The sequence below is a fragment of the Chrysochloris asiatica genome, unplaced genomic scaffold (assembly GCF_000296735.1).
Source record: "Chrysochloris asiatica unplaced genomic scaffold, ChrAsi1.0 scaffold00102, whole genome shotgun sequence".
NCBI classification, from domain to species: domain Eukaryota; kingdom Metazoa; phylum Chordata; class Mammalia; order Afrosoricida; family Chrysochloridae; genus Chrysochloris; species Chrysochloris asiatica.
This window is the reverse complement of record NW_006408620.1, coordinates 6508728-6532568: the sequence shown is the minus strand read 5'-3', so window position 1 is coordinate 6532568 and position 23841 is coordinate 6508728. Positions and strand designations below refer to the sequence as shown.

Below are 23841 nucleotides of genomic sequence, written 5' to 3'. Positions count from 1 at the left end.
GAGTCGGAATCAATTCCACGGCACACCACCATCACCAGTTGAGTTCTGATCATCAAGCAATCGAAGCTAGGTCAAATGGGTACTATCTACAAGTATGAGCATTTTTGTGCATCTCCCTCACTTCATATAAGCTGGACATTTCACCCTATGAGCGTCTTGCATTTTTGCGTTGCATTTGTTCCAGCTGATGAGCCAGTATTGCTATGTCCATATGAACTGAAGTTCACAGTTCACGTCAGGGTTTTGACAAATGCTTAATGCCATGTGTCTACAGTGTCAGTATCCTGTAGTTTACTGCCCTCAAAGTGCACTTGGCTCCATCTTTCATCCTTCTCCCCTCTCTCTACATCCCAGGGAGATTTCAAAAGATCTGATGCCTAAGTTTCATCCCAACCAAGTAAATCAGAATAATCCTTGAGTGGGACTCAGGGACTCAGGCATTGGCATGGTTCCAGTGTACAGCCCAGGTTGAAAACTACTCATCTATTGCTCATGGAGTTCTCATTTCCTTCTTATAAATGGTAGGATTACTCATTCTTGATAGATGAGGAAATGGAGTCCAAGGTGTTGGTTACTGTCATGGGGTGAAGAACATCCCCCCAAAACTTCAGGTGTCAAACTCCAGAACTTCAGATCGTGACCTTACTGGAATAAGGGTCTTTGCAGATGTAATTAAGGTCCTGTCCAGGATTAAGGTTAAGTGCTCTTGGCAGCTAACCTGAAGGTCAGTGGTTCAAACTCATCAGCTGTTCCACAGGAAAAAAACACCCAGTAATCTGCTCCCATAAACATTTCAGCCTAGGAAATCCCGTGGGCAGTTCAGTTCTGTCCTATAGGGTTATTATGCATTGGAACTGACTCAGTAGCACCTAACAGCAACACTCACACTGGGTTAGGGTGATCCCTAAATCTAATGGGAGTGTCTTTATAAGAGACAGAAGACACACGGGTACATAGATGGGGATGTGAAGACAGCCAGCGATGAAAGAGATGGGTCTGGAAACCAAGGAACATCAGGACTGCCGGTAACTGCCTGAAGCCAGGAGAGACATGGAATGGGTTCTCCATCAGAACCCCAAAAGGAGCCAGGACGTGTCAGAGCATCAAGCTCAGCAGTCAAGTCGATTCTGACTCGTAGATACCCTCTAGGACAGAGGAGAGCGTTGCCCCATGGGGTTTCTTTAAGGAAGCAGACTCCCTGGGTGCGGCTGGTGGGCTGGAGGCCAAACATTTTAACATTACACCATCAGGGATTCTCAGGAAGAGGTAAGCAGGTGTTAAAGCCAGAAGTGTAGGTGAGGTTGGGCAGAGAACCAAAGGTGGCAAGATTAGGAGATGGCCGGGACATGCTGGGGCCCTTGGGTGGTGCATGTAGTTAACATGTTCTGCAGTTAATCTAAAAGCTGGAGCTTCAAGCCCACCCACAGGTACCTCTCAAGAAAGACCTGGTGATCTGCTTCTGAAAAGTCGGCCATCGAAAACGCAAAGGGGCACACATGGGGTCACGAGGTGGAGTCGACCCAAAGGTAACTGGCCGCAGCATCTCTCTGAGTCTTACTCCATAAGGCTATCAGCACTGGTAACTGGTCACAGCATCTCTGGAAGATTGACAGAGAACTTGAAAAGAGGCTCTTTCTCACTGGGGTTCACCGTCATCCAAAGCCTGTTCCTATTCCCCCTCACCAGACTCCCTAGCAGCCCAGGAGCCCGCCAGCCAGCCCATTCCTCCAGGTCTGGGGTTTTCAAGCCAGCAGGCAGAGGCTTGGCGGCAGGCCCTGGAAGGGATCCGGCTGTTTGCTAAGTACAAAAGCATTTCCCACTCTAAAATGGGTTCCAGGCCTCCTTGGGCGAACAGAGGGGACTGGCGGCAGGCTCTTAGAGAGCCAACTGTGTGTTGGGGGCCTTTACCCCTCAGATAGCCCACCTTCCTGACGGGTCATTTAGGACAGACATGCGGTTTCTCTGGGAAGGGTTGGTTTTGCTTGGTGCTAATGGCCACTTGGACTTCAAAATTCCAGAGGAACCTCAGCATCCAAGGAAAGGCTTCCAAGGTTACAATGCATAGCACCTCTGTGTTTTGTTAAAGTCTTCTATGTCCGGCTGCTTAGTATATCTGTCTCCCTGTGTTTCTTCTGATGTTGAAAGCCGTACTTTCAAATAAATCCACAGGCCTGCAGGAAGCAGTGTGTGACAGGGGCCTGGATGGGGAGGGACAGGGATGTGACAAACCAAAACCTAGGAGAGGCAGTAGCCCCGAGATCCCTAACCCTAGCCCACTGTCCCCTTCCCAAAGATGCACACTCAGACTTCATCATGAGATGCTGGAAATCTGGACTTTCATGGGACCTCTCCCTTTTGTTTTTTCTTTTAACCAAAATATGTTTGTTTGTTGTTTTTTAAAAAGTCTATGAGAGCGTCTGTACAAAAATAAGTACACAAGTGTTCATAATAGTTTTATTTGTAGTAACCCCAAACTGGAAACCCAAATATCCATCGACAGGTGATTGGGCAATTGGGCAAGTAAACTGTGATATAAACCAAGCCAGTTGCGAATTCACACTCCTAGTGACCTCCCTGCATATCAGAGTAGAACTGTGCTCCATAGAATTTTCAGTGACTGTGACTTTTCACAAGTAGATTGTCAGACCTTTCTTCTGAGGTCCCTCTGGTGGACTTGAACTATCCATCTTTTGGATAGAAGCCTAAGCTTAATCGTTTGTGCTACCTTGATGTTGTTATTAAGTGTTATCGAGTCAGTTCTGACCCATAGTGACCCTATATAGGGTTTCCTAGGAGCGCCTGGCGAGCTTGAACCACCAACCTTGCAGTTCAAACCGACTTTGCAATCCAGCACATTAACCCACAGTGCCACATTTACCTTGTTGTTGTTGTGTGCCATGGAGTCGGTTCCGACTCATAGTGACCCTATAAGGGTTGCCGAGGCTGTAAATCTTTACGGGAGCAGAAAGTCTCTTCTTTCTCCTGCGGAACAGCTGGTAGTTTCGAACTGCTAACCTTGCAGTTTGCAGCCCGATTCGTAACCACTATGCTACCCTAAATTGTGGTGTATCCATGCATGATTTGCAGGTGACTGCAAGGTCAGTTTGAGCTGCAAGGTCGGCTGTTCAAGCTCACCAGCTGCTCCTCGGAAATCCTATACAGGGTCGCTATGGGTGGGAACCGACTTGATGACACGTAACAACAACAGCATAACCATGCAATATCCTTACAATACAAATAATATGACATAACCATATAATACAATATTCATACAATATGTACAACATGGTATATATTATATGAATATTGTATTATGTAGTTGTATCACATTGTATGCATTGTAAGAATATTGTATTGTTTGGGTATACCACATTGCATATGATGTATGGATACAATGGACTCCTGGTGTGGCACTGTAGGATCAACACTGGACTGTGAACCACAAGGTTGGCAGTTCAAACCCACCAGCTGCTCCTTGGAAATCCCATACAGGGTTGCCATGTATCAGAACTGATCCCAAGGCATTTAGCAACAACATAGACATACAATATCCCTACTATAGATATAAAATGGCATACCCCATACAATATGGGTCAGAATCAACTCGACGGCACTTAACAACAATAATACAATACAATATCCATAGAACATGCTGCTTGGCAAAAAAATATAAAAGGAATAAACTATTAGTTTATTCCTCAACAACATGAATGAACCTCAAAATGATAATACTGAATAAAAGAAATTTAAATTAAACATTAAAAAAAAATTGTATGTATTGTATGTCTTCATTTATATAAGATTCTTTTACTTCTTGTAATTAAGTGCTGTTGAGTAGGTTCCAACTCATAGCAAGCCTGTGTAGTGTTTCTGAGGTTTTTAAATCTTCATGTGAGCAGAAAGCCTCATGTTTCTCTCACGGAGCAGCTGGTGGGCTTGAACCACAGACCTCATGCCTTGTAGTCCAGTATTTATCATCTGTGCTCCCTATATCAGATTTTAGAAGATGCAAAATAGTCTATACTGACAGAAAGCAGATCAGTGGTTTCCTGGGGACAGGGGGTGACTGACAAAGGGGACAGGGAAACATGGGGTGATGCATGGTCACTTTCTTGATTGTGGTGACAAGTTCATGACACATAAGGGGGCTTCAAAAAGGTGCTGGAAGAAAGGAGCTGAAAGAGGATGGAATCTTTCCACGGGCTTGCTGAAGTCCCCTTTTATGTACATCAAAGCTTATCAAACTGTACTTTAAATGTGTGCAGTTAAATATATGACGACTATGGCAAATCTGCTGCACAGGAACTTTTTAAAGTATTGAAGAGCAGAGATGTCAGCTTGAGGACTAAGGTGCGCCTGACCCAGACCATGGTGTTTTCAATAGCCTCATATGGATGCGAAAGCTGGACAGTGAATAAGGAAGATGGTAGAAGAATTGATGCCTTTGAGTTGTGGTGTTGGGGGCAGAATACTGAGGGTGCCATGGACTGCCAAAAGAACCAATAGATCTGTTTTGGAAGAAGTGCAGCCAGAGTGCTCCTTGGAGGCCAGGATGGCTAAGCTTCGTCTCTCATACTTTGGACATATTGTCTGGAAGAAACAGTCGCTGGAGAAGGATGTCATGCTGGGTAGGGTGGAGGGTCAGAGAAAAAGAGGAAGACCCCTAACGAGATGGACTGGCCAGGTGGCATCATTGATGGACTCAAGTGTGGCAGCAGTAGTGAGGTTGGCCCAGGATCTGACATTGTTTCGTTCTGCTATGCATGGGGTCGCTATGAGTCGGTTCCGACTCGATGGCACCTGACAACAATAATGAATAAAGCTGTTAAAAGAAAATTCTCTATCAGGGCTAAATATGTGGACCAAGTTCTACCCTGGACTACCAGCATTCATCCTCAATATTTACTAAGACTGTCTTTGGTGGAGCAATTGGTTAAATGCTGAAAGTGTGAAACTTTCAGTTTCACGGTTTGAACCCATCCAGGTTCACCTCACAAGATGTGCCTGGCAATCTACTTCTGAAAGCGCACAGTCATCGAAAACCTGTGTGTAGTTCTCAGACCCACTCGAGCTCAGCATGAGTTGGAAATGACTGGTTTGCATTTGTTTTGCTTTGTCTTCCCTTACATCTTCCATCCTGGAAACATTACAAGGTGAAGGATACTGAAAAATTCTCATGATGGGCAGTGGCAAGGCCGGGCCTTGCCACGATGAAGCTGCTGACCATTGGACATTGGCCAGAATTATCCAGAGAGATGTCCTCATATGCATTCCCCAGCTGAACTCTCAAGGTTTCTGGAAGAATCTAAAACAATCAGGCTTTGTGTCTCAGGTAAATCTCATTAACCTGCCCAAGAATTGATGCCTTCTTAACTAACTGCCAGTGATTCAGTTGAACCTAGAATTGGAAAATACCAGAGAGGAGCAGGACCAGATGCAAACAGAGCCAGTTCAAGACCACAGCAATGATGTAGGCCAGAGATGGTGGTGGTTGGGGAGGAGGCCCTGGAGGGGTGAGAAGTGATGAGGACTGGGTTTGGTGATCCAGTGGACATGGGGTGGGAGGGAAATACAGGCATCTAGGTGAACTCCAAGGTGTGGGGCTGAGCATATTGAAGGAGAACCTGAGAGTTGGAGACACCAGCTAAGGCCATCTATGAGTGGGACAAAGGAAGGACGAAAGTTCTGGAGCTGGGCTTTGAATATGGAAAGTTTAAGATGTCTCTGAAAAGTCCAAGTGGAGATGCCCTGCAGATAGCTGGATACAGGAAGAAAGTTCAGGAAGGCAGGTTCTGGCTGAAGAAGGTAACTCTTAGTAAGGAGGCTACTGCTAAGCTTAATGATGGCTTTGGAGAGTCCAGTGTAGAAAATGATCATCCTGTTCCCTCCCTGGCCACTACCTTATTGTTCCCAGGGCAGTCACCCCCTCCATCTGCTTCATGTCTCCTCCTGTGTGTGGTCTCTGAGAGAGAATTCACAGCAAGTGCAGGGCAGGAACCACCAAGAGAAGGCAGAGCCATCCATCCCACTCAACTCTTTGACAACCAGATGCAGGCTGCTTCTCTGACTTAGCATGATGCCCCAATGCCTGTCTGATGCCGTGATGACTCTAACCGTGTGAATAACCCAGACAGGAAAAGGAGGATTTGACTTGAGGGCACGCACTGTCTAAGCATGGCAGAACCCCCGGAGGGGCATTGGTGGCTACAGAAATTGGGTGTAATTTGCTGCATTGGGGTGAGCTGCCCTGATTCCTCAAGGAACAAAGGATGGAAGGGGCTTGGTTTTCCAACCAAGGAAATCCAATTAGAGTCAGCTAACTGAGGCTTGCAGTCAGGAAGGATTCTGTTCCTGCAGTATCCTAAGCCTAGGAGAGAGGGATCGAGGAAAGAGGGGAAGGAGATACCTTCCAAAATCAACACATTCTCCAGTCTACCCTCTCAGTATTTACTACCATCACCAAGGAGTTTTTTCAAGATGCAGATATTCAGGCCCACCAGACCTACTCAGTCCCCAGGCAACTGGCACATACAGTAATATTCGAGACACACTAGTTAATCATATTAATTCTATCAGTTTAGGAGTTTTTGTGTGGCACTGTGGGTAAGTATTGGGCTACTAACCATAAGGTTAGCAGTTCAAACCCACCAGCCACTCCTTGGAAACCTTATGGAGCAGTTCTACCCTATGAGTCAGAATCTACTTAAGTTTGGTGATGGTTTTGTGTGATGCTTTGAATTTACTTGATATGGCTTTTCTATCCAATGTCTTCTTAATTCCCACCAAGTGATTGGGTGGGACCATGCAAATAAGGTGTATAGGACTCTAAGGCTGGGATTGGTTAGTTTTGCCCTCCACTAGGTTTAAAAGGAGCCATCTCAGAAGTAGAGACAGACAATCCTAGGACCATCAAGAAGCATAAGTAGAGTGTGAGTGCCCTACTTAGAAAAATGGTGAGGAAGAGGTGGTGGCCTGGAGAGACAGAGTAGCAGGGGGCTCTAAGCCTATGGACTGAGTACAACGGAGTGCCTAGGGGCAGGAGACTGGCTTGCAGAATGTGCCCTTTGGGTATTCACAGTCTGGCTAAAAGAGCTTTGTAACACTTGCCGGAGCAGGGCAGAGGCCAAGAGACCACATTGCTGAAAGACGGAAGACAAGAGTGAGGTGTGCCTGCAGTCTGGCAGACAAGAGGTGTTCCCAACTGTAGAACTGCTAAGTCCTAAGTTGTTTCTTATCCTGAATTGTATCCTGTTCATTTCCCTAACAAACCCCCAAATCGTGAGCATTGTTTGAGTTCTGTGTGGCCATGGCAGTGGGTTATTGAACCCGGATGTGAAGCAGAGAGCGCTGTGGGAGGGGTGGCTGGTGTCAGAATAAAGAAGGTTGTCGGATGGAAGCGTGTCTGACCTCCACCTCATAGGAATCGGCCTTGACTCATTTTGAGTTTGATTCTCTTTCTCCCTTGTGAAACCCAGGCAAGTCAGACATGGCTCCCAGTTGCTTTTTCCAGTTGCTTTTTGGAACTTTTGTCTTCATGCCTATTTCCAAGTGTCTGTGTCTCACTACCATCTTCACCATTCTTACCCTATCCTGGTACTGCCTGTAACATGATTTGATTATTCATTCTCTTTAAACCAGTTCACTCTTTAAGAAACTCAAATACATTGATTTTTTTCACTGAAACACTCTAACACTATCATCACTGGAAAAATCAGTGTCAGTTGTTGTAAATGGAAATAACCATGAAAGTACATGAAACAAGACGAAAAGTAAAAACAAGATGAAAAGTATTAACTCTGGCTGGATACTGTTGTTGCCTGCAGTTCTTAGCCTAAGGCTTGCTCTCTGCTAAAAGGGAGACTGGCGAGTGTATAAGAAACCACCGGGACATTGTAGCACTCAAATGATACCTTCCCCTTAAGACCAACACAAAGATTGGAAAAGAGAATAGCTTTCTTCTGGTACTTTTTAGTCCACACACTTTAGGAGTGCTGTTCCACTACGGTGTCCTTCCTTCCTGTGTCCACCTCAAAAGTCCTTGCATCTTATTTCCCACATTAAAAGTCCTCTGAAAAGGAGTCCTGGGGTGGCGCTGTAGGATAAGCACTGGATTGCTAACCACAAGGTTGGCAGTTCAAACCCACCAGTCACTCCTTGAAAACCCCATACAGGGTCGCTATGAGTGGGAACTGACTGGATGGGACTTAACAACAAGAAAAGGCAAAAAGAATCAGTGTGTTCAAATTGTGGTGTTGACAAAGAATATTGAATATACCATGGACCATCAGAAGAACCAACAAATCATGTCTTAGAAGAACTATAACCAGGATGCTCCTTAGAAGATGTATGGCAAGAATTACTGTGGACATGTCTTCAGGGATGACCAATCGCTAGAAAAAGATACTGTGTTTGGTAAAGTGGAGGGTCAGAGAAAATGAGGAAACCCCTCGATGAGATGGAGGGACACAAGAGCCCCAACAAGAGCCCCAACCATGCAGATGGCACAGGAGCAAATAAAGTTTCCTTCTGTTACACAAAAGGTCACCATGACAGGGAGCTGATTCCAAGGCAACGAGCAACAACAACAAAAGGTATATCCATGCAGGTTGTTTGTTGAGGACATGGAGATTCCCTAACTGGAGACTCCTAAGACAGGCAACTCTGTGGTCATCAACTACTTCATCCCTGAGAAGTCACCAGCCCTCTTCTTGTAACCAGCATTCTCACCATGTGATAGTTCAGGTTTTATGTCTACTTGACTAGGCCAGGATTCCCAGTGGTTTGGCCATTGAGATGTGGTTATCCCATGTGAAATTTAATACAGTGTCATTAACTCGATAATGATTGGCTCTGAGCAGGCATAGTTAACTCTATGAAGATTGGCTATGAGCAGTCAATCAATTGAAAGGATGTGCCCTCTGGTGGGGATGGGGTGGGGTGGTGGTGGGTGGCTTGTTTCCAATATAATGGATACTCAGGCAAAGCTTGCTAATGTTCTCTTGGGTCTGGGTCTTGCATCTGACTTGTCCTCCAACCTCTGGTTCTTTGGACTTGAACCGTGGCCTGCTTTATTATCTGCCTGCCAGACCTGCTTGCCAATCTTGGTTCATCTAACCAGACTTGGGACTCTCCCACCTCTATAATTGTGAGCTGTTTCCTTGATACAAACTTCTCTTTATAGCCATGTATATATCCACATGTAAGTTTCACTGGTTTTGTGGGTCTCTAGAGAACCCATCCTAAGACATACCAGGAAAGTCTCCAGAGTTCAAAGTGCTTCTGCAAAGACAAAGCCCAGGGGAAGTGATAAGGTTTGGGGCATGGCCTCAGACATGAAGCCCCAGGATCACACAGCTGTCTACATAGTCCTAAGCCACAGGGGCTGGAAACCTTACATGGCAAGCCGTGAAGACCTGGTCTCCCAATGCAGCTTCCTGGGGCTAGGTGAGAACCCCAACTGTTGTACAGTCCAGGTGCTAACATTTTCCAGATGAGGCCAACACTTCTGACTTGACATCTGGCACTGAGTGTGCAGTTTGCCAGTTGGCATTGAGTAAGCATCAGGAGGGTAAATTCCATGCAGAGAGGATTCCCTGTGAGTCATCCCAGAAGGGTGAAAGTACATGAAACATTGGAGCCAGAGGGTGGTGCCAGGGTATAAGAGTGTGGGTGTAACGGGAGAGAGGTGATACAATTAGGCAGGGCTTACTACTCTGTAAATTCAAGAAGCACCCCAAACCTCAACAAGGGGATCATGTGCAGTTGTAGCCTCAGAAAGTCAAAGGATTACATTTCTAAAGATACTGATATGAGCAGAGCTCAGCTCTGATTGGCCGAAGCAATGATTGTCTGGGGCTATGACATTCTCAACAGAATGTGGAAATCATGGGACAATACCATTAATGTCACATGCAAGCAAAACTTTGTTGAAGATAATTCAAAAGCTGCAACAGTACATTGACAGAGAACTGCCAGAGGTTCAAACCAGATTCATACAAGGACATAGAACGAGGGATATCATTGCTGAAATCAGATGGATCTTTGCTGAATGCAGAGAATATTGGAAAGATGTTTATCTGTGCTTTATTGACTACACAAAGCCTTTCAACTGTGTAGATCATGACAAATGAGGAATAACATTTTGGAAATGGATATTCCAGAATACTTAATTCTATTATGAGGAATCTGTACATAGACCAAGCGGCAGTTGTTGGAACAGAACAAGGGATCACTGAATTGTTTAAAAATAGGTAAGGTGGCTGCCAGGGTTGTATTCTCTCACCATACTTACTCAATCTGTATGCTGAACAAATAATTCAAGAAATTAGATTATGTAAAGAAAAATGTGGCATAAGGGCTGGAGGAAGACTCATTAACAACCTGCAATATGCAGATGATACAAGTTTGCTTGCTGAAAGTAAAGAGGACTTAAACTACTTACTGATAAAGATCAAAGACCACAGCCTTTGGTCTAGGTTGCACTTCAACTTTCAGAAAACAAATATCTTCCCCACTGAACCAATAGATAACATCAAGATAAATGGAGAAAAGATTGACATTTTCCATGACCTCATTTTATTCAGATCAACCATCAGCTGCTCATGGAAGCAGCAGTCAAGAAATCAAAGGATGCATAGCATTAGGTAAATCTGCTTCACAAGACCTCTTTAAAGTGTTCAAGAGCAAAGATGTCAGTTTGAGGACTAGTGCGCTTGACCCAAGCCATAGTATTTTCAATAATCTCATATGCATGTGAAGTTGGATTGTGAATAATGAAGACCGTAGAAGAATTGATGCATTTGAGTTGGTGTTGGAGAAGAATACTAAAAGAACAAACAAATCTGTATTGGAAGGAGTACAGCCTGAATGTTCCTTAGAAGCTTGGATGGCCAGACTTTGTCTCTCATATCTTAGACACCTTGTCAGGAGGGACCAGTTGCTGGAGAAGGACATCATGCTTAGTAAAGTGGAGAGTCAGCAAAAGAGAGAAAGACCCCCAACACGATGGATTGGCACAGTGGACTCAAGCATAACAACAATTGTGAGGTTGGCAGAAGACTAGGCAGTGTTTCGTTCTGTTTTGCATAAGGTTGCTATGAGTAGGAGCCGATTCAATGGCACCTAACAACAACACAACAAATGACAGCTACACATGCTTCATCTCCAGCTACATGATCCTCAGCTAGAAGATGAAGGGACCATTCTATACTATAGCGGCAGCCAGGCCACACTCCAAGCTCTATCATCCAGTGAGCAAAGGCAGATTCAGCCCAGATGTTGGAGTCCTCCTAGAAAGCTCACAACTCTTGGGGTGAACAAACCACAGACCATAGAATACATGGGACCATTTCAGCACCAGGAGTGAGTGGGTGACTTGGCCAGGATGCTGCTAAGACCCACAGGAGGAAGATGGAGAGTGTTTGTGTGTTGAACTTTTTACTGTGAACTGAGTGAAGGTTTATAGAGCAGATCATCAGTTTTACATTCTACAAATCAGACACTTCATTTCATTTCAATAATTACAATCCCCTCCATGTAACATCACTTATCCCACTTCCTCACTGTGATTCTTGTATCTATTCCACACTCCTTCCCAACCCTTCTGAACTGTTTCCTAAAGTAAATGATGCCCTTTAGATCTTGAAGGATTGACCATTCCATGGTGAGCACCCCTTATTAGCGTTGTTGTCCCCCCTACCTCTTCACCCCAGGAATGAATTCAGTTCCAGATCTAAAGAGTGGTCAAAGGCCCTAATCTCAGGTTCCTCCAGTCTCTTTCTGACCAGCAAGTCCCGTATTCTACAAAATTTTGAGATTTGTTCCACATTTTCTCCGATTCTTTCCAGAGCCTTCTAATGTGATCCCTTTAAGAACAGTTGGTAGTAGTAGCTGGGTATCATCTAGTTCTTCTGGTCTCAGGGTCATGGAGATGGATGTTTACTGGACTCATTGAATCCAAGCGTCTTCACCTTTCATCAGTCCTTCCTTCCTTCACTCAGTGAGAGACCAAGACTTGCACTTACAGGGCCATTCATAAGCTTGTAAGATCCTAGTTGCTACTCACAAAAGTAGGATGTAAGAATGTTGTCTTTGTGGACTGTGTTATACCAATTGTCCATGGTGCCCCCCAGCCTATGGTCCTGAGCCCGCAGGCCCAGCAACTCATCCCTCAAGGTGTTTGGTAATGTCTAAGAACTTTTCATAATTTGACCCCTGTAGCACTGTGTTCGGATTCCTGGTGTGGTGCTGTGGGTTAATGTGCCAGACTGCAAAGCTGTTTGAACTGCAAGGTCGGCGGTTCAAGCTCAACAGCTGTTCCTTGGAAACCCTATACAGGGTCACTATGGGTCGGAACCGACTCAACTTAACAACAAGTACTATGTTCAGAAGCCCTCTGCATCTCCATAAGAGAAAGGTGAGGCTTTCTGCTCCCACAAAGATTTACAGACTTGAAACCCAAGATCTCTTTGAGTACAAGGTCTCTATAAGTCAGAACCAATCCATGGCACTTAGCCATATAATAAATCACCATATTCATAGCTGTATTTGTAGCAAAGGTAAATACCCATGTACAGGTATCCTCTGTTAAACCTTTATAGATTTGTGAATATACTCCCGCTTAGCAGCTCTGATAGTGTAGTGGTTACGAGTCGGGCTGCTAACCTCAAGGTCAGCAGTTCAAAACTACCAGCCATTCTGGGGGGAAAAGATGAGGCTTTCTGCTCCTGTAAAGATTTATAGCCATGGAAACCCTGTGCTATTTATTTATTGTCACTATGAGTCGGAACTGACTCCACGGTACTTAACAACAACAAACAACCAGTTCAGTAAGGGTAGGGAATGTCCAGAATGGAGAAGAGAGCTAGGGAAAGAGCTCTTGGCTCTAAATAGAGAAAAGGTAACGAAGTTCTAAAGCAATTAATTCCAGTGATGATACGTGAGTCATGTTATAAATCAAAATGAACTGAGAAAGAACCACATTATAACTGGTGTTGTTGTTAGGTGTTGTTGAATCGACTCCAACTCGTAACAACCCGATATAGGGTTTCCAAGGACTCCTCATGGGGTGCTGTTGGGTCAGTACTGCACTGCAATCCTCAAGGTTGACAGTTTCAAACCCACCAGCTGCTCCTCGGAAACCCTATACAGGGTTGTTGTGAGTTGGAACTGACTCAGCGGCACTTAACAACAACAACCAGGTTAGACTGTGTATCTTTCCATGTTTCTCCCTATTATTGTTGTTGTTATGTGCCATGGAGTCAGTACCTACTCATAGTGACCCGGCACAGGGTTTCCGAGGCTGTATAACTTTACAGGAGCAGAAAGCCTTATCTTTCTACCGTGGAACAGCTGGTAGTTGCGAACAGCCGACCTTGTAGTTCATAGCCCGATTCGTAACCACTACGCTACCAGAGCTCCTTGTGTCTACCCATAGATACTGTTATTAAATGTTTGTGTACATAACAGTATTTACCCTCTATTCCTTTTAACTCTTGCACTTCTCCTGTGTCTTCCCCTGCCTTTTGTCATTCTTCTCCCAACTTCCCTCCTGTTTTATTTTGGGAAGGTATGGTTTTTAGCAGTGTAGACAAGGGTCTTTCAGGTCCCCAGGCACATCTGGCTTACCTTGGCCAGCTGTGTTTGCAGTTTATTCTTAACATCCGTCACTTCAGCGATTCGGGCATTGAAAGCCAGGTTGGTGTTGGTAAATTGCTTCCACATCTGATCCGACAAGGACTCAAGCAGATGCTCCGCCTCCTCCCGCAACCGAATGGAGTTGGCCCGCATGTTCTGAGAGTGCCTGATGTTGTCGTTGCTGAACTTGGCCCAGGTCTCAGGCACGGAGACCCTGCAAGAGGTACAAGGACATATTGAACAAAGGAGAGGAACAGGATGTGGTGTGCTGTGGTATGTTTGTGATGGGCTTTGGAGACTCCTAACCAGGGTTTCTCAGGTTCAGCAGTTTTGCCATTTGGAGCTGGACAAGCCAGACCAGAAAACTTTTCAAAGTTTTTTTGAGCTCAGGAAATTTCAAGTTCTTAAACATAGCAGTTTTAATTATTTTTTTATCTCAGCCAGTAGGAACAAAGGGGATCCATTTTCTGAACTAGAAAGATTCTTTTCAGAGATTTCAGAGCACACTTATGCTGCCCAACCTCAGCAAGATTGCCATTTGGGGCGGAATCATCTTGTGGCAGGGTCTGTCCTGTGCACTGTGGTATGTTTAGCAGTATCCCTGGCCTCCACCCATTAGGTCAGGGATGGGGAACCTTTTTTTCTGCTAAGGACCATTTGGGTATTTATAACATCATTTGTGGGCCATACAAAATTAACTTAAAAATCAGCCTGCTATCAAGTAATGGCTGGACTGGCAGTTGCCTTGACAGGGCCAGACGAAATGAATTTGTGGGTCCTGGTGTGGTGATGTGGGTTAATGCTCTGCACTTCAAGGTCAGTTTGAACTGCAATGTCGGCAGTTCAAGGTCACCAGCCACTCCTAGGAAACCCTATGCAGGCTCGCTATGGGTCAGAACCAACTCGACGGCATGTAACAACAACAGCAACAACAACACACAGCCCACTGGACATTCCCCACGCCTGCACTAGATGTTGGTAGCGTTCTCTTCCCACACTGTGATAGTCCAGAAAGTTCCAAACCTTGTCCAGTGTCCCCTCAGGACGGGAGCATGACCAGGTTGAGAACCATTGTTGTAATTCCCCCTGTGGCTTTACAGGTGAAGCCAACCACAAGCTGGATGGAAAAGCCGACTTTCCCTTTCCCCAGGTTCTCCCTCACACCCCCACAACCAAACCCAGAAACAGATGATGGGCCAAGCGCTGGGCACGACACTGTCTGCAGGGGCCTTTGACTCGGGGATGAGCACGAGGCCATGCCAGTTTCACGGAGTTCTTCACTCAATTAATATGTTTTAAGCATGTCCCATGCCAAGCAATGTTCTAGGTATTTAGGGTAGAGTCATAGACAAGAACAGCAAGGCGTCTGCCCTGATGGTGATGTAGTTCCAGCAAGAGAGACAGACAATAAATAAAAGACTTACACAGTGTGTTAAAGGCTATAAAGAATTTAGAAGCAGGATGGGGTCTTGTATCAGTTAGAGACAAAACGGAAACATGGCATTCTCACAAGAGGGTTCATGGGAAGGGTTAAAGGAACCAAGGAGAAGACTTGAGAAGCTCATGGACTAACACATGCATGAAGGTGTGAGATGGAGCCATGTCATTAGAGCCCAGGAGAGGAGCCGCCATGGGGAACACAGCACCTAGGAAGAGAGAAGAGTCCAGAGGAGTAAATCCTCTGACAGCTCTCTCTTCCCACCCTCCGTCTCCTGTTAGTGCCTTCCCACTGGTTAATCTCTTCTGAAAGGCAAAGAGGACACAGCAGGACAGCTGGAGAATGGACCCCCGGGGGCTGAATAGAGATGGGCACAGGCAGGCTGGGAAGGCTTCTTTCTCGGAGGCGGTAAAGCATAAGGGGCTCAGCGCAGATAACAAAAAACTCTTCCTGACAGAATATGTAAACTCCCAGAATGAGCAACCTAAGGAACATTTCTCCTCCCGGGAAAACCCGTAAGAAGGAAGGACATGTGTTCCTCTGAGCTAGCTTCAGCTCCTGGACAAACCAGGTCAGATAACTTTTCAAGGTCCTGTTGAGCCCAGGACTTCACCAGCTCTTACATAAAGCAGACTTCTGCTTCCTCCACCAGCAAGAGCAAGGGGATTCTATTTTCTGAAATAGAAGTCTCTTTTCAAAGAATTCGGAGTACATTTAGATTACAGGGTGAATCAAAAGTTAAAAACACACACACACACACACACACACACACACAAAACCCCTATACCCACAAAGAAAACCTATAAAAATCAGAACCCGTGCAAGGCAGAAACCTGCCAGAAAAAAAAAAATTCAAACTATTTTCCAATAAAACAAGTGATTATAACGTGGTAAGACTGTACCCTGTCAAAGGTGAAACTTGTGAGCCTCAGAAACACAAGGCAGTCCCGATGAATTCTGGTTTATATTGGCTTCACTGTTGCAAGTGGGCCAATAAATAACATGAGAATACATGGAGAAGATTGTCAAAGATTCATTCATTTTGCTTAGATCTACAATCAGGGCTTATGGAAGCAGCAGTCAGTAAACAAAATGACATTTTGCATTGGGCAAATCTCCTGCAAAAAACGTCTTTAAAGTATTAAAGAGCAAAGATGTCACTTTGAGGGCTGAGGTGAGCCTGTCTGAAGCCATTGTATTTTCAATAGCCTCATAATCATGTCAAAGTTGGATGATGAATAAGGAAGACTTAGGATAGTCGAGGCATTTGAATTATAGTATGGTGGAAGAATACTCAAAATACCATGGACTTCCAGAAGAACAAACAAATCTGTCATGGAAGAAGTACAACAAGAATGCTCCTTGAAAGTGAGAATGACTAGTCTTCCTATCACATACTTTGGAATGATACAGCGGCTGCAACAATGGGCTGAAACAACAAAACTTGTAAGGATGACACAGAACCAGGCGATGTTGCATTCTATTGTGCATACGGTCACTATGAGTTGGCAGTGACTCCACGGCGCTGAACAACAGTGGTGGTTTTTTTGGTCTGGCTTTTGCAGTGTTTAAATTAAACAACAAGCAGGCTCAGGATTCTGGAGATGAGAGAAAGCATGGTGTTTGGTTCAGCGTTTTCATCCAACAAAGACACAGAGAAGTGACTGGTTCATCCAAGGTCACACAGTGACTCATCATTTCCAAGACGCTGCAGCAGATAGAGGCTGTCTGGCTTTTCCTGAGAGGAGTCCTGGTGTGGCACTGTGGGTGAGTGCACCAGACTGCAAAGCCATTTGAACTGAAAGGTCGGCGGTTCAAGCTTACCAGCTGCTCCTCGGAAACCCTATACAGGTCCCCTATGGGTCGGAACCAACTCGATGGCACTTCACAACAACATCCATGGCTGCAGGATGGTACGAGCAGTCTCTGAGTCCTCTACCTGTCCTGGAGCAGACGTTGAGCTCCCTAGAGAATATAACCTTCATGGTCACTTTCTCCCAGGGGGAGTTTACCCAAGACTGTTTCCTGGGCATGTGAGATACCTCAGCAGAAGGGAGGTGTCTTCTAGAGCCCACGGCCTTTAAAGACAGAGGGACCATTGGAGACTTGGCTGGAGAGGTAAGGAGGTGGTTGTTGTTAAGTGTCATCGAGTCAGTTCCAACTATAGGGACCCTATATAGCGTTTCTGAGGAGCGACTGGTAAGTTTGAACCATCGACCTAGTGGTTCAAACCATCCTTGCGGTCCAGTGTATTAGGACTCCGAGGAAAGGAGGAGTGGCAGTCAAACACTGACTCTGCACTTGATGTGTGAGCTTGGATTACTCACTCCACCTCTCTTTATCTTTGGCTTCCTCTTGGTAAAATAGAGACGTGCAGGAAAGGTGTGTTGTTGGGAGCCGTCTCGTCTATTCCGAATCACAGCGGCCTGATGTGACAGAGGACTTGCCCTATGGGGTTTTCTGAGCTATCATCTTTATGAAAGGGGATCTCAGGTCTCACCTGTGAAGGTGCTGGCTGGGTTTGAACTTCCATCCTTTAGGTTAGCAGCTGAGCTCTTAACCTTTCCCTGCCAAGACTTCTTCAGGAGAGAATTTCCACCAGACTCACAGTGGCCCTATGGGACAGAGCAGAGCTGCCATACAGGGTTTTCAAAGCTACAATCTTTATGGAAGCAGACTGCCACATCTTTCTCCCAAGGAACCTTTGTTGTTGTGAAGGGCCGTTGAGTCGATTCCAACTCATAGCGACCCTGTATAGGGTTTTTGAGGGGTGACTGGTGGGTTTGAACCACTGACCTATCAGTTAACAGTCCAGTGCTTATCCTATAGCACCACACCAGGTCTCTAAAGGAGTCACTGTGAGGGTTTAAGCCAGCAACCTCTAAGTTAACAGCCACAGTGCTTAGCTACTGCTCAGACACCTGAACCAAGTCCACTGTCATCAAGTCAATTCTGACTCACACTGACCCTACACGACAACATAGAACTGCCCCCACAAGTTTCAAATGTTATAAATCTTTATGGAAGCAGACTGGCAGATATTTCTCTGGAGAAACCTTGAAATTACTAGCAGAGCGCTTAACCACTATGCTTCCCCCTGCCCAATGAGAGTTCGTGCCTTTGTCCCCAGGCTGCTGGGAGGGAGGGAGGTAGTCTCTAGCTACTTGGAGTTCCCTGCCTGGTAAAAGGGTCTTTATCTGGAGACTTTGGCCAGGCCTGATCCTCTGTGATAACAGAAACTCATGGTGGAGGGCGTTGGGCCATGCCCACTCAGCCCTACCTCTGGAGGGGCTGGAGACCAAGTCACTGCATCCTACCATGTGTGAGTCCAATGAAAACTCTGGACAGCCTGGCTCAGGTGAGCATCCCTGATGGGCCATGCTCCTTGTGTACTGTCACACAGCATTGCTGTCGATGACAATGGGTTTCCGCTCTGGTGAGGTCCCTGGGAAGGGACCACTGGAAGCTCAGCCTGGACCCTGGCCTGTGTGCCTCTCCATCTGATTTGAAAATGTCTCCTTTCACTGTGATACATCAAAACCGTGGGTTCTGAGAATCCTTCTAGTACCTGAGGGTGATCTTGGAAACCCCCGAATTTGTAGTCAGTGTCAAAAGTGAGGGTGGTCTTAGGAATGCCTAAACTCTATAAGGGGTAATATAGTGCTTACCTCACAGGGTTGTTGGATGGACTGCATGGGATCTCTGAAACCCCTAGCATTGTACCTAACACATAGAAAGGGCTTAGTTCATGCTTACTATTCATGAGAACATGCATGTAAAACTCCCAGTCAATGCCTGTTGTTGTTGTTGTTAGGTGCTATTGAGTTGGTACCAACTCATAGTGACCCTATGCAAAACAGAGTAAAACACTGCCCAGTCAGTCCTGCACCAACCTCACGATCTTTGCCTCACTTGACCCCATTGCTGTTGCCACTGTGCCAATCCATGTCATTGGGGGCCTTCCTCTTTTTCACTGGCCCTCCACTCTACCAAGCATGATATCCTTCTCCAGGGACTGGTCCCTCCTGATAATGTGTCCCAAGTATGAAAGACAAAGTCTGGCCACCTGGCTTCGAAGTACAGTGGCTGGCACAAAGTAAACATCAGGTAAAAGGTATCTACTGTTGTTGCACTAGACTGCAAAGTCGGTTTGAACTGCAGGGTCGGCAGTTCAAGCTCACCATTCACCCCTTGGAAACGTTATACAGTGTTGCTTTGGATCGGAACTGACTCGACGGCACTTAACAACAACAACAACAACAACAACATTATTATAGAGTTCTGGTGTAGCGCTGTAGGATCAGCACTCTACTTCTAACTGAAAGGTCAGTGGTTCAAACCCACTAGCCGCTCCTCAGAAACCCTATACAGGGTCACTACAAGTTAGAAGTAATTCAAAGGCACTTAACAACAACAACATCATTATTAATGTGGATGCTGTTAGGTGTCATCGAGTCGGTTCTTCCCATAGTGACACTACATACAACAGAACGAATCACTGCCTGGTCCTGGGCCAGCCTCAGAATCACTGTTACATTTGAGCGCACTGTTGTAGCCACCATTGCCTTTATGTATCTTCCTGTTTTTCACTGACCCTCTATTTTACTAAGCATGGTGTCCTTTTCCAGGGACTGGTCCCTCCTAATAACATGTCTGAAATATGTGAGACGAAGTCACGTCTTGCCATCTTTGCCTCTAAGAAATGTTCTATTCTGGCTGTACTTCTTCCAAGACAGATTTGTTGGTTTTTCTGGCAGTCTTTATTATTATAGTTGATGAATTCATCCTTGGTAATGAGAACTCTGGGGAACAGAGACACTGCCATGAAACAGACTTCAAATGCCCTCTTTAACCTGCCCAGACGTAGCCCTGTCTTAGGAAAACCCCAACTGCCAAGTCCTGCATTGGCACATCAGGGGAGCAGTTAATCATTGTAAACAGCAGCTCTCTCCCAGCAGACACTAAATGAGACCTTGAAATTGCAGCTCCTCCTGGGCATGGAAATCGGAGTCTCCTCCAGTTGCCAGATTTTCAGGGAGGCATCTGTTTAGTGAGGGAGCGCCTCGGATTCTAGTCCTGATGAGCATCTATGGTTGAGAAGGGAACCAAGCCCTTTAAGTTTCATTCACCTCCACAGCACCATTGGGGGGTGGGGGTGGGAAATCTGGTAGAAAGGGTCCCCCTGAGTTAATTATCACTAATGAAATCCTCAAGGGACATCTCAGCATCACAGTCACTATGATCCAGAAAGCAATCCCAAGGAAACAATCAAGGGACTTCGTTCCTCTCTCCTTTTGTTGTCCATTTTATTCATTGAACAAGTAGCTATTGCCGCCCTGTTGTTGTTGTTGTTGTTAAGTGCTGTTGAGTCGATCCCGACCAATAGCGACCCTGTACAGGGTTTCTGAGTCTGTAAGTCTTTATGGGAGCAGAAAGCCTCCTCTTTCTCCCGTGGAACAGCTGGTAGTTTCGAACTGTTGACCTTAAGGTTCACAGCCCGATTCATAACTACTATGCTACCAGAACTCCTTATTGCAGCCCTACTATGTGCTAAAAATTTTCTTTAAAATGACAGAGAGATAGCCCTCTGCCTGTACCCAGTGTGTCTCTCTCTCCAGCCTTCATTACCCCAGACCTTGTACTGCAGATGGGTAATGTACATCTTAGCTCTGGAGGAAATCTGATAAGACTGTGACGTGCCCACGACAGTACCGCCATGACAGAGAACGAGGTCACATACAAGAGTGCCAGGCATGCCGAAAGCACACTCCATATGTGTCAGGTGTATTCATTCCCCCCGTGTGAGATGGACTGAAACAGTGGCTGCAGCAATGGACTCAAGCATAGCAATGATAGTGAGGATGGCGTAGGACCTGCAGTGTCTCATCCTGAGGTACATGGGGTCACTATGAATCTGAACACACTCCGCAGCACCTGACACCCATCAACAAGGGTCTTAGACCTGGAAGGCCCACTTTGTCCTCCTCACAGCAACCCTGGGAGGTGGAGACTGCTTTGTTCCAAAGGTACATATGAGGAAACGGGGGCTCAGGGAAGTGACGTTTGTTGTTGTTGTTGTTAGGTGCCATCGAGTCGGTACCAACCCATAGTCAACCTTATGCACAGCAGAATGAAACACTGCCCAATTCTGGGTCAACCTCTCTACTGCTGCCATGCTTGAGTCCATCGATGCTGCCACCTGGCCAATCCATCTTGCTGGGGGTCTTCCCGTTTTTCTCTGACCCTCCACCTTACCAAACATGAAGTCCTTCTCTAGTGACTGGTCCCTCCTGACAATATGTCCAAAGTATGAGAGACGAAGTTTGGCCATCCTGGCCTCCAAGGAGCACTCTGGCTGCACTTCTTCCAACATGGATCTATTGGTTCTTTTGGCAGTCCTTGGCACTTTCAATATTCTCCTCCAACACCATAATTCAAATGCATCAATTCTTCTATGGCCTTCATTATTTACTGTCCAGTTTTCGCATACATATGAGGTTATGTGCTTTCCCAAAGTGTAAGTGCTGGGCTGTGGTGGCCATGTGATTTTCACTAACTCAACTGTATTGAGTTGCTCTCTCTTTCTGGAATTTGGATCTTGAACAAAGTGTGGGACTTTATGAATTGGATGATATTTCTCCCACAAAAGATATGTTCAAGTCCTAACTCAGGTGAAAGTGACCTGATTTGGAAATTGGGTCTTTGGAAGATGGAATTATTAAGTTGGCATGAAATCATATTGGAGTAGGGTGGGACCTAATCCAATATGACAGGCATCCTTATGAAAGAGAAAAGATGCAAAGATTCCCACACATACCCAGAGGGAAGACAGTCATGTGATGACAGAGGCAGAGATTTGTAGTGATGCTGCTACAAGCCAAGGAATGCCTGCGGCCACTAGACACTAAAAAAACCAAGGAAGGAGTGGCCCCTAGAGCCTTTGAGAGACCATAACGCTGCCCACACAGCCTGCATTCAGACTTCAGAACTGCGAGACAATATGTTTCTGTTGTTTTAACCCATCTAGTTTGTGCTAATTCATTATAGCAGCCCAAGGGAACTGATATGGAAATATGTCTGATGAGCTCCCTCAAGCGGGGCTCTCCAGCCTTCTAGTAATTTCCATTTTGTCTGGAGTTAGCCAGAACTGGATTTTGTCGCTTGTAACCAAGGATTCTCAGTCAACCAGCCTGCCTCTCACCTGACTTGTGCTCGACCCTTCCCATCGCCCAGATTGTTCCTTGGCCAGAGCAAACTCAGAAACCTGTCCCTATCAGCCCCACCGGAGATGGGGACTGAGAGCCCGGTACTTACGTGCCGTCGACTTTCTCCATTCCGTGGAAGAAGCTGATGCTGTCTGATGTGTTCCTCAGGTTAAAGCACTTCTCGTCAATAAACTGGGCTGAGCTTTTACCCTCGAGGTCCCTCTCCAGAGCGTGCTGAGCATCTCGGTTATCCCTGCAAAGGAGAAGGAGTGTCTCTCAGTTCAGAGTGACCCAGAATTCTTCACTCTGAGTCAGTCGTAGGAATTGGACTCCCAGGAAGGCTTTTCTGCTTACTGTCCTCCTTCCTTCTTGATGGCTCCACCATGTCACCATGTACCTAGGTACACCCCACTCTTCTACCCTCTCCCCAATCCAAGTAGATCTGCTGATGCCCAGAATGTTCTTGTTGTTGGTTGCCTGTCCAGTCAGTTCTGACTCATGACGACCTCGTGTGTGCAGAGTAGAACTGCTCCACGGGGTTTTCAAGGCTGTGACCTTCAGGAAGTAGATCACCAGGCCTCTCTTCTGAGGTACCCCTGCGTAGGTTCAAACTGCCAACCTTTCGGCTAGTAGTTGAGTGCTTGGCCATTTGTGCCACCCAGACGCCTGCCATTTAGAATGTTGTTGATGTTGTTAAAGTCCATCAAGTCAGTTATGGTTCATAGCAGCCCTGTATAGGGTTTTCTAAGAAGCAGTTGTTGAGTTTGAATCACAGACCTTGTGGTCCAGTGCTTATCCTGTAGCACCACACCAGAAATAACAATAATGCTCCCTAAATGAGTTGATGGAACCCTGGTGGCTTTGTGGATTAGACGTTGGACTGCTGACCACAGTGTCAACAGTTCAAATCCACGAGCTGCTCCAAAGAAGAAAGATGAGGCTATCTGCTCGTTGCCTTGGAAGGCCCACGGAGCAGTTCTCCTCTGTTCTACAGAATCGCTATGAGTTGGAGTCCACTTGGAGACGGGGCAATGGAAATGAGTTGAAGGCACAAACTCACACACACCTCATAACCCTCTCTCTCTTCCCTTTCTCCATGTGTTTCTCCTCTCTCTGTCTGTCTATCTCTCTCATCTTTGTCTCTCTCTGACTCATCTCTCTTGGTTTCTTTGTCTCAGGGTCTCTGTCTCCCTCCCCCTCCCCATCTCTCTATCTGTCCTTTTTTTTTTTCAACTTTTAATTGTGACTTGAGTGAAGGTTTATAGAGCAGATCATCAGTTTCACATTCAATGAATCATATGCTTCATTTCATTTCCTTGATTATAATTCCCTCCATATACCATCAGTTAACAGTGTGGTGCTATGGGATAAGCAGTAGACTGCTAACTGAAAGGTCAGCAGTTCAAACCCACCAGCTGTTCCTTGGAAACTCTATACAGGGTGACTATGGGTGGGTGGGGACTGACTAGACAGCACTTAACAACAACAACAACAACACCTTTATTACCTTTAACTCTTGCCCGCCTCCCTGTGTCCTCCCTGCCTTCATCTTTCTTCTGCCAA

At 45.8% G+C, this 23841-nt stretch overlaps 1 protein-coding gene across 1 annotated transcript in view; it reads right to left on the bottom strand.

Moving 5' to 3' along the window:
- TEKT5 (tektin 5) overlaps window positions 1-23841 on the bottom strand; it is a 76944-nt gene that overhangs the window by 32600 nt on the left and 20503 nt on the right. Inside the window, exons 4-5 of the mRNA XM_006867217.1 lie at window positions 22388-22531; window positions 13627-13849 (exon numbers count right to left, since the gene is read on the bottom strand). Coding sequence (XP_006867279.1) covers window positions 13627-13849; window positions 22388-22531 — 367 coding nt within the window. The remainder of the gene's footprint in view (window positions 1-13626; window positions 13850-22387; window positions 22532-23841) is intronic.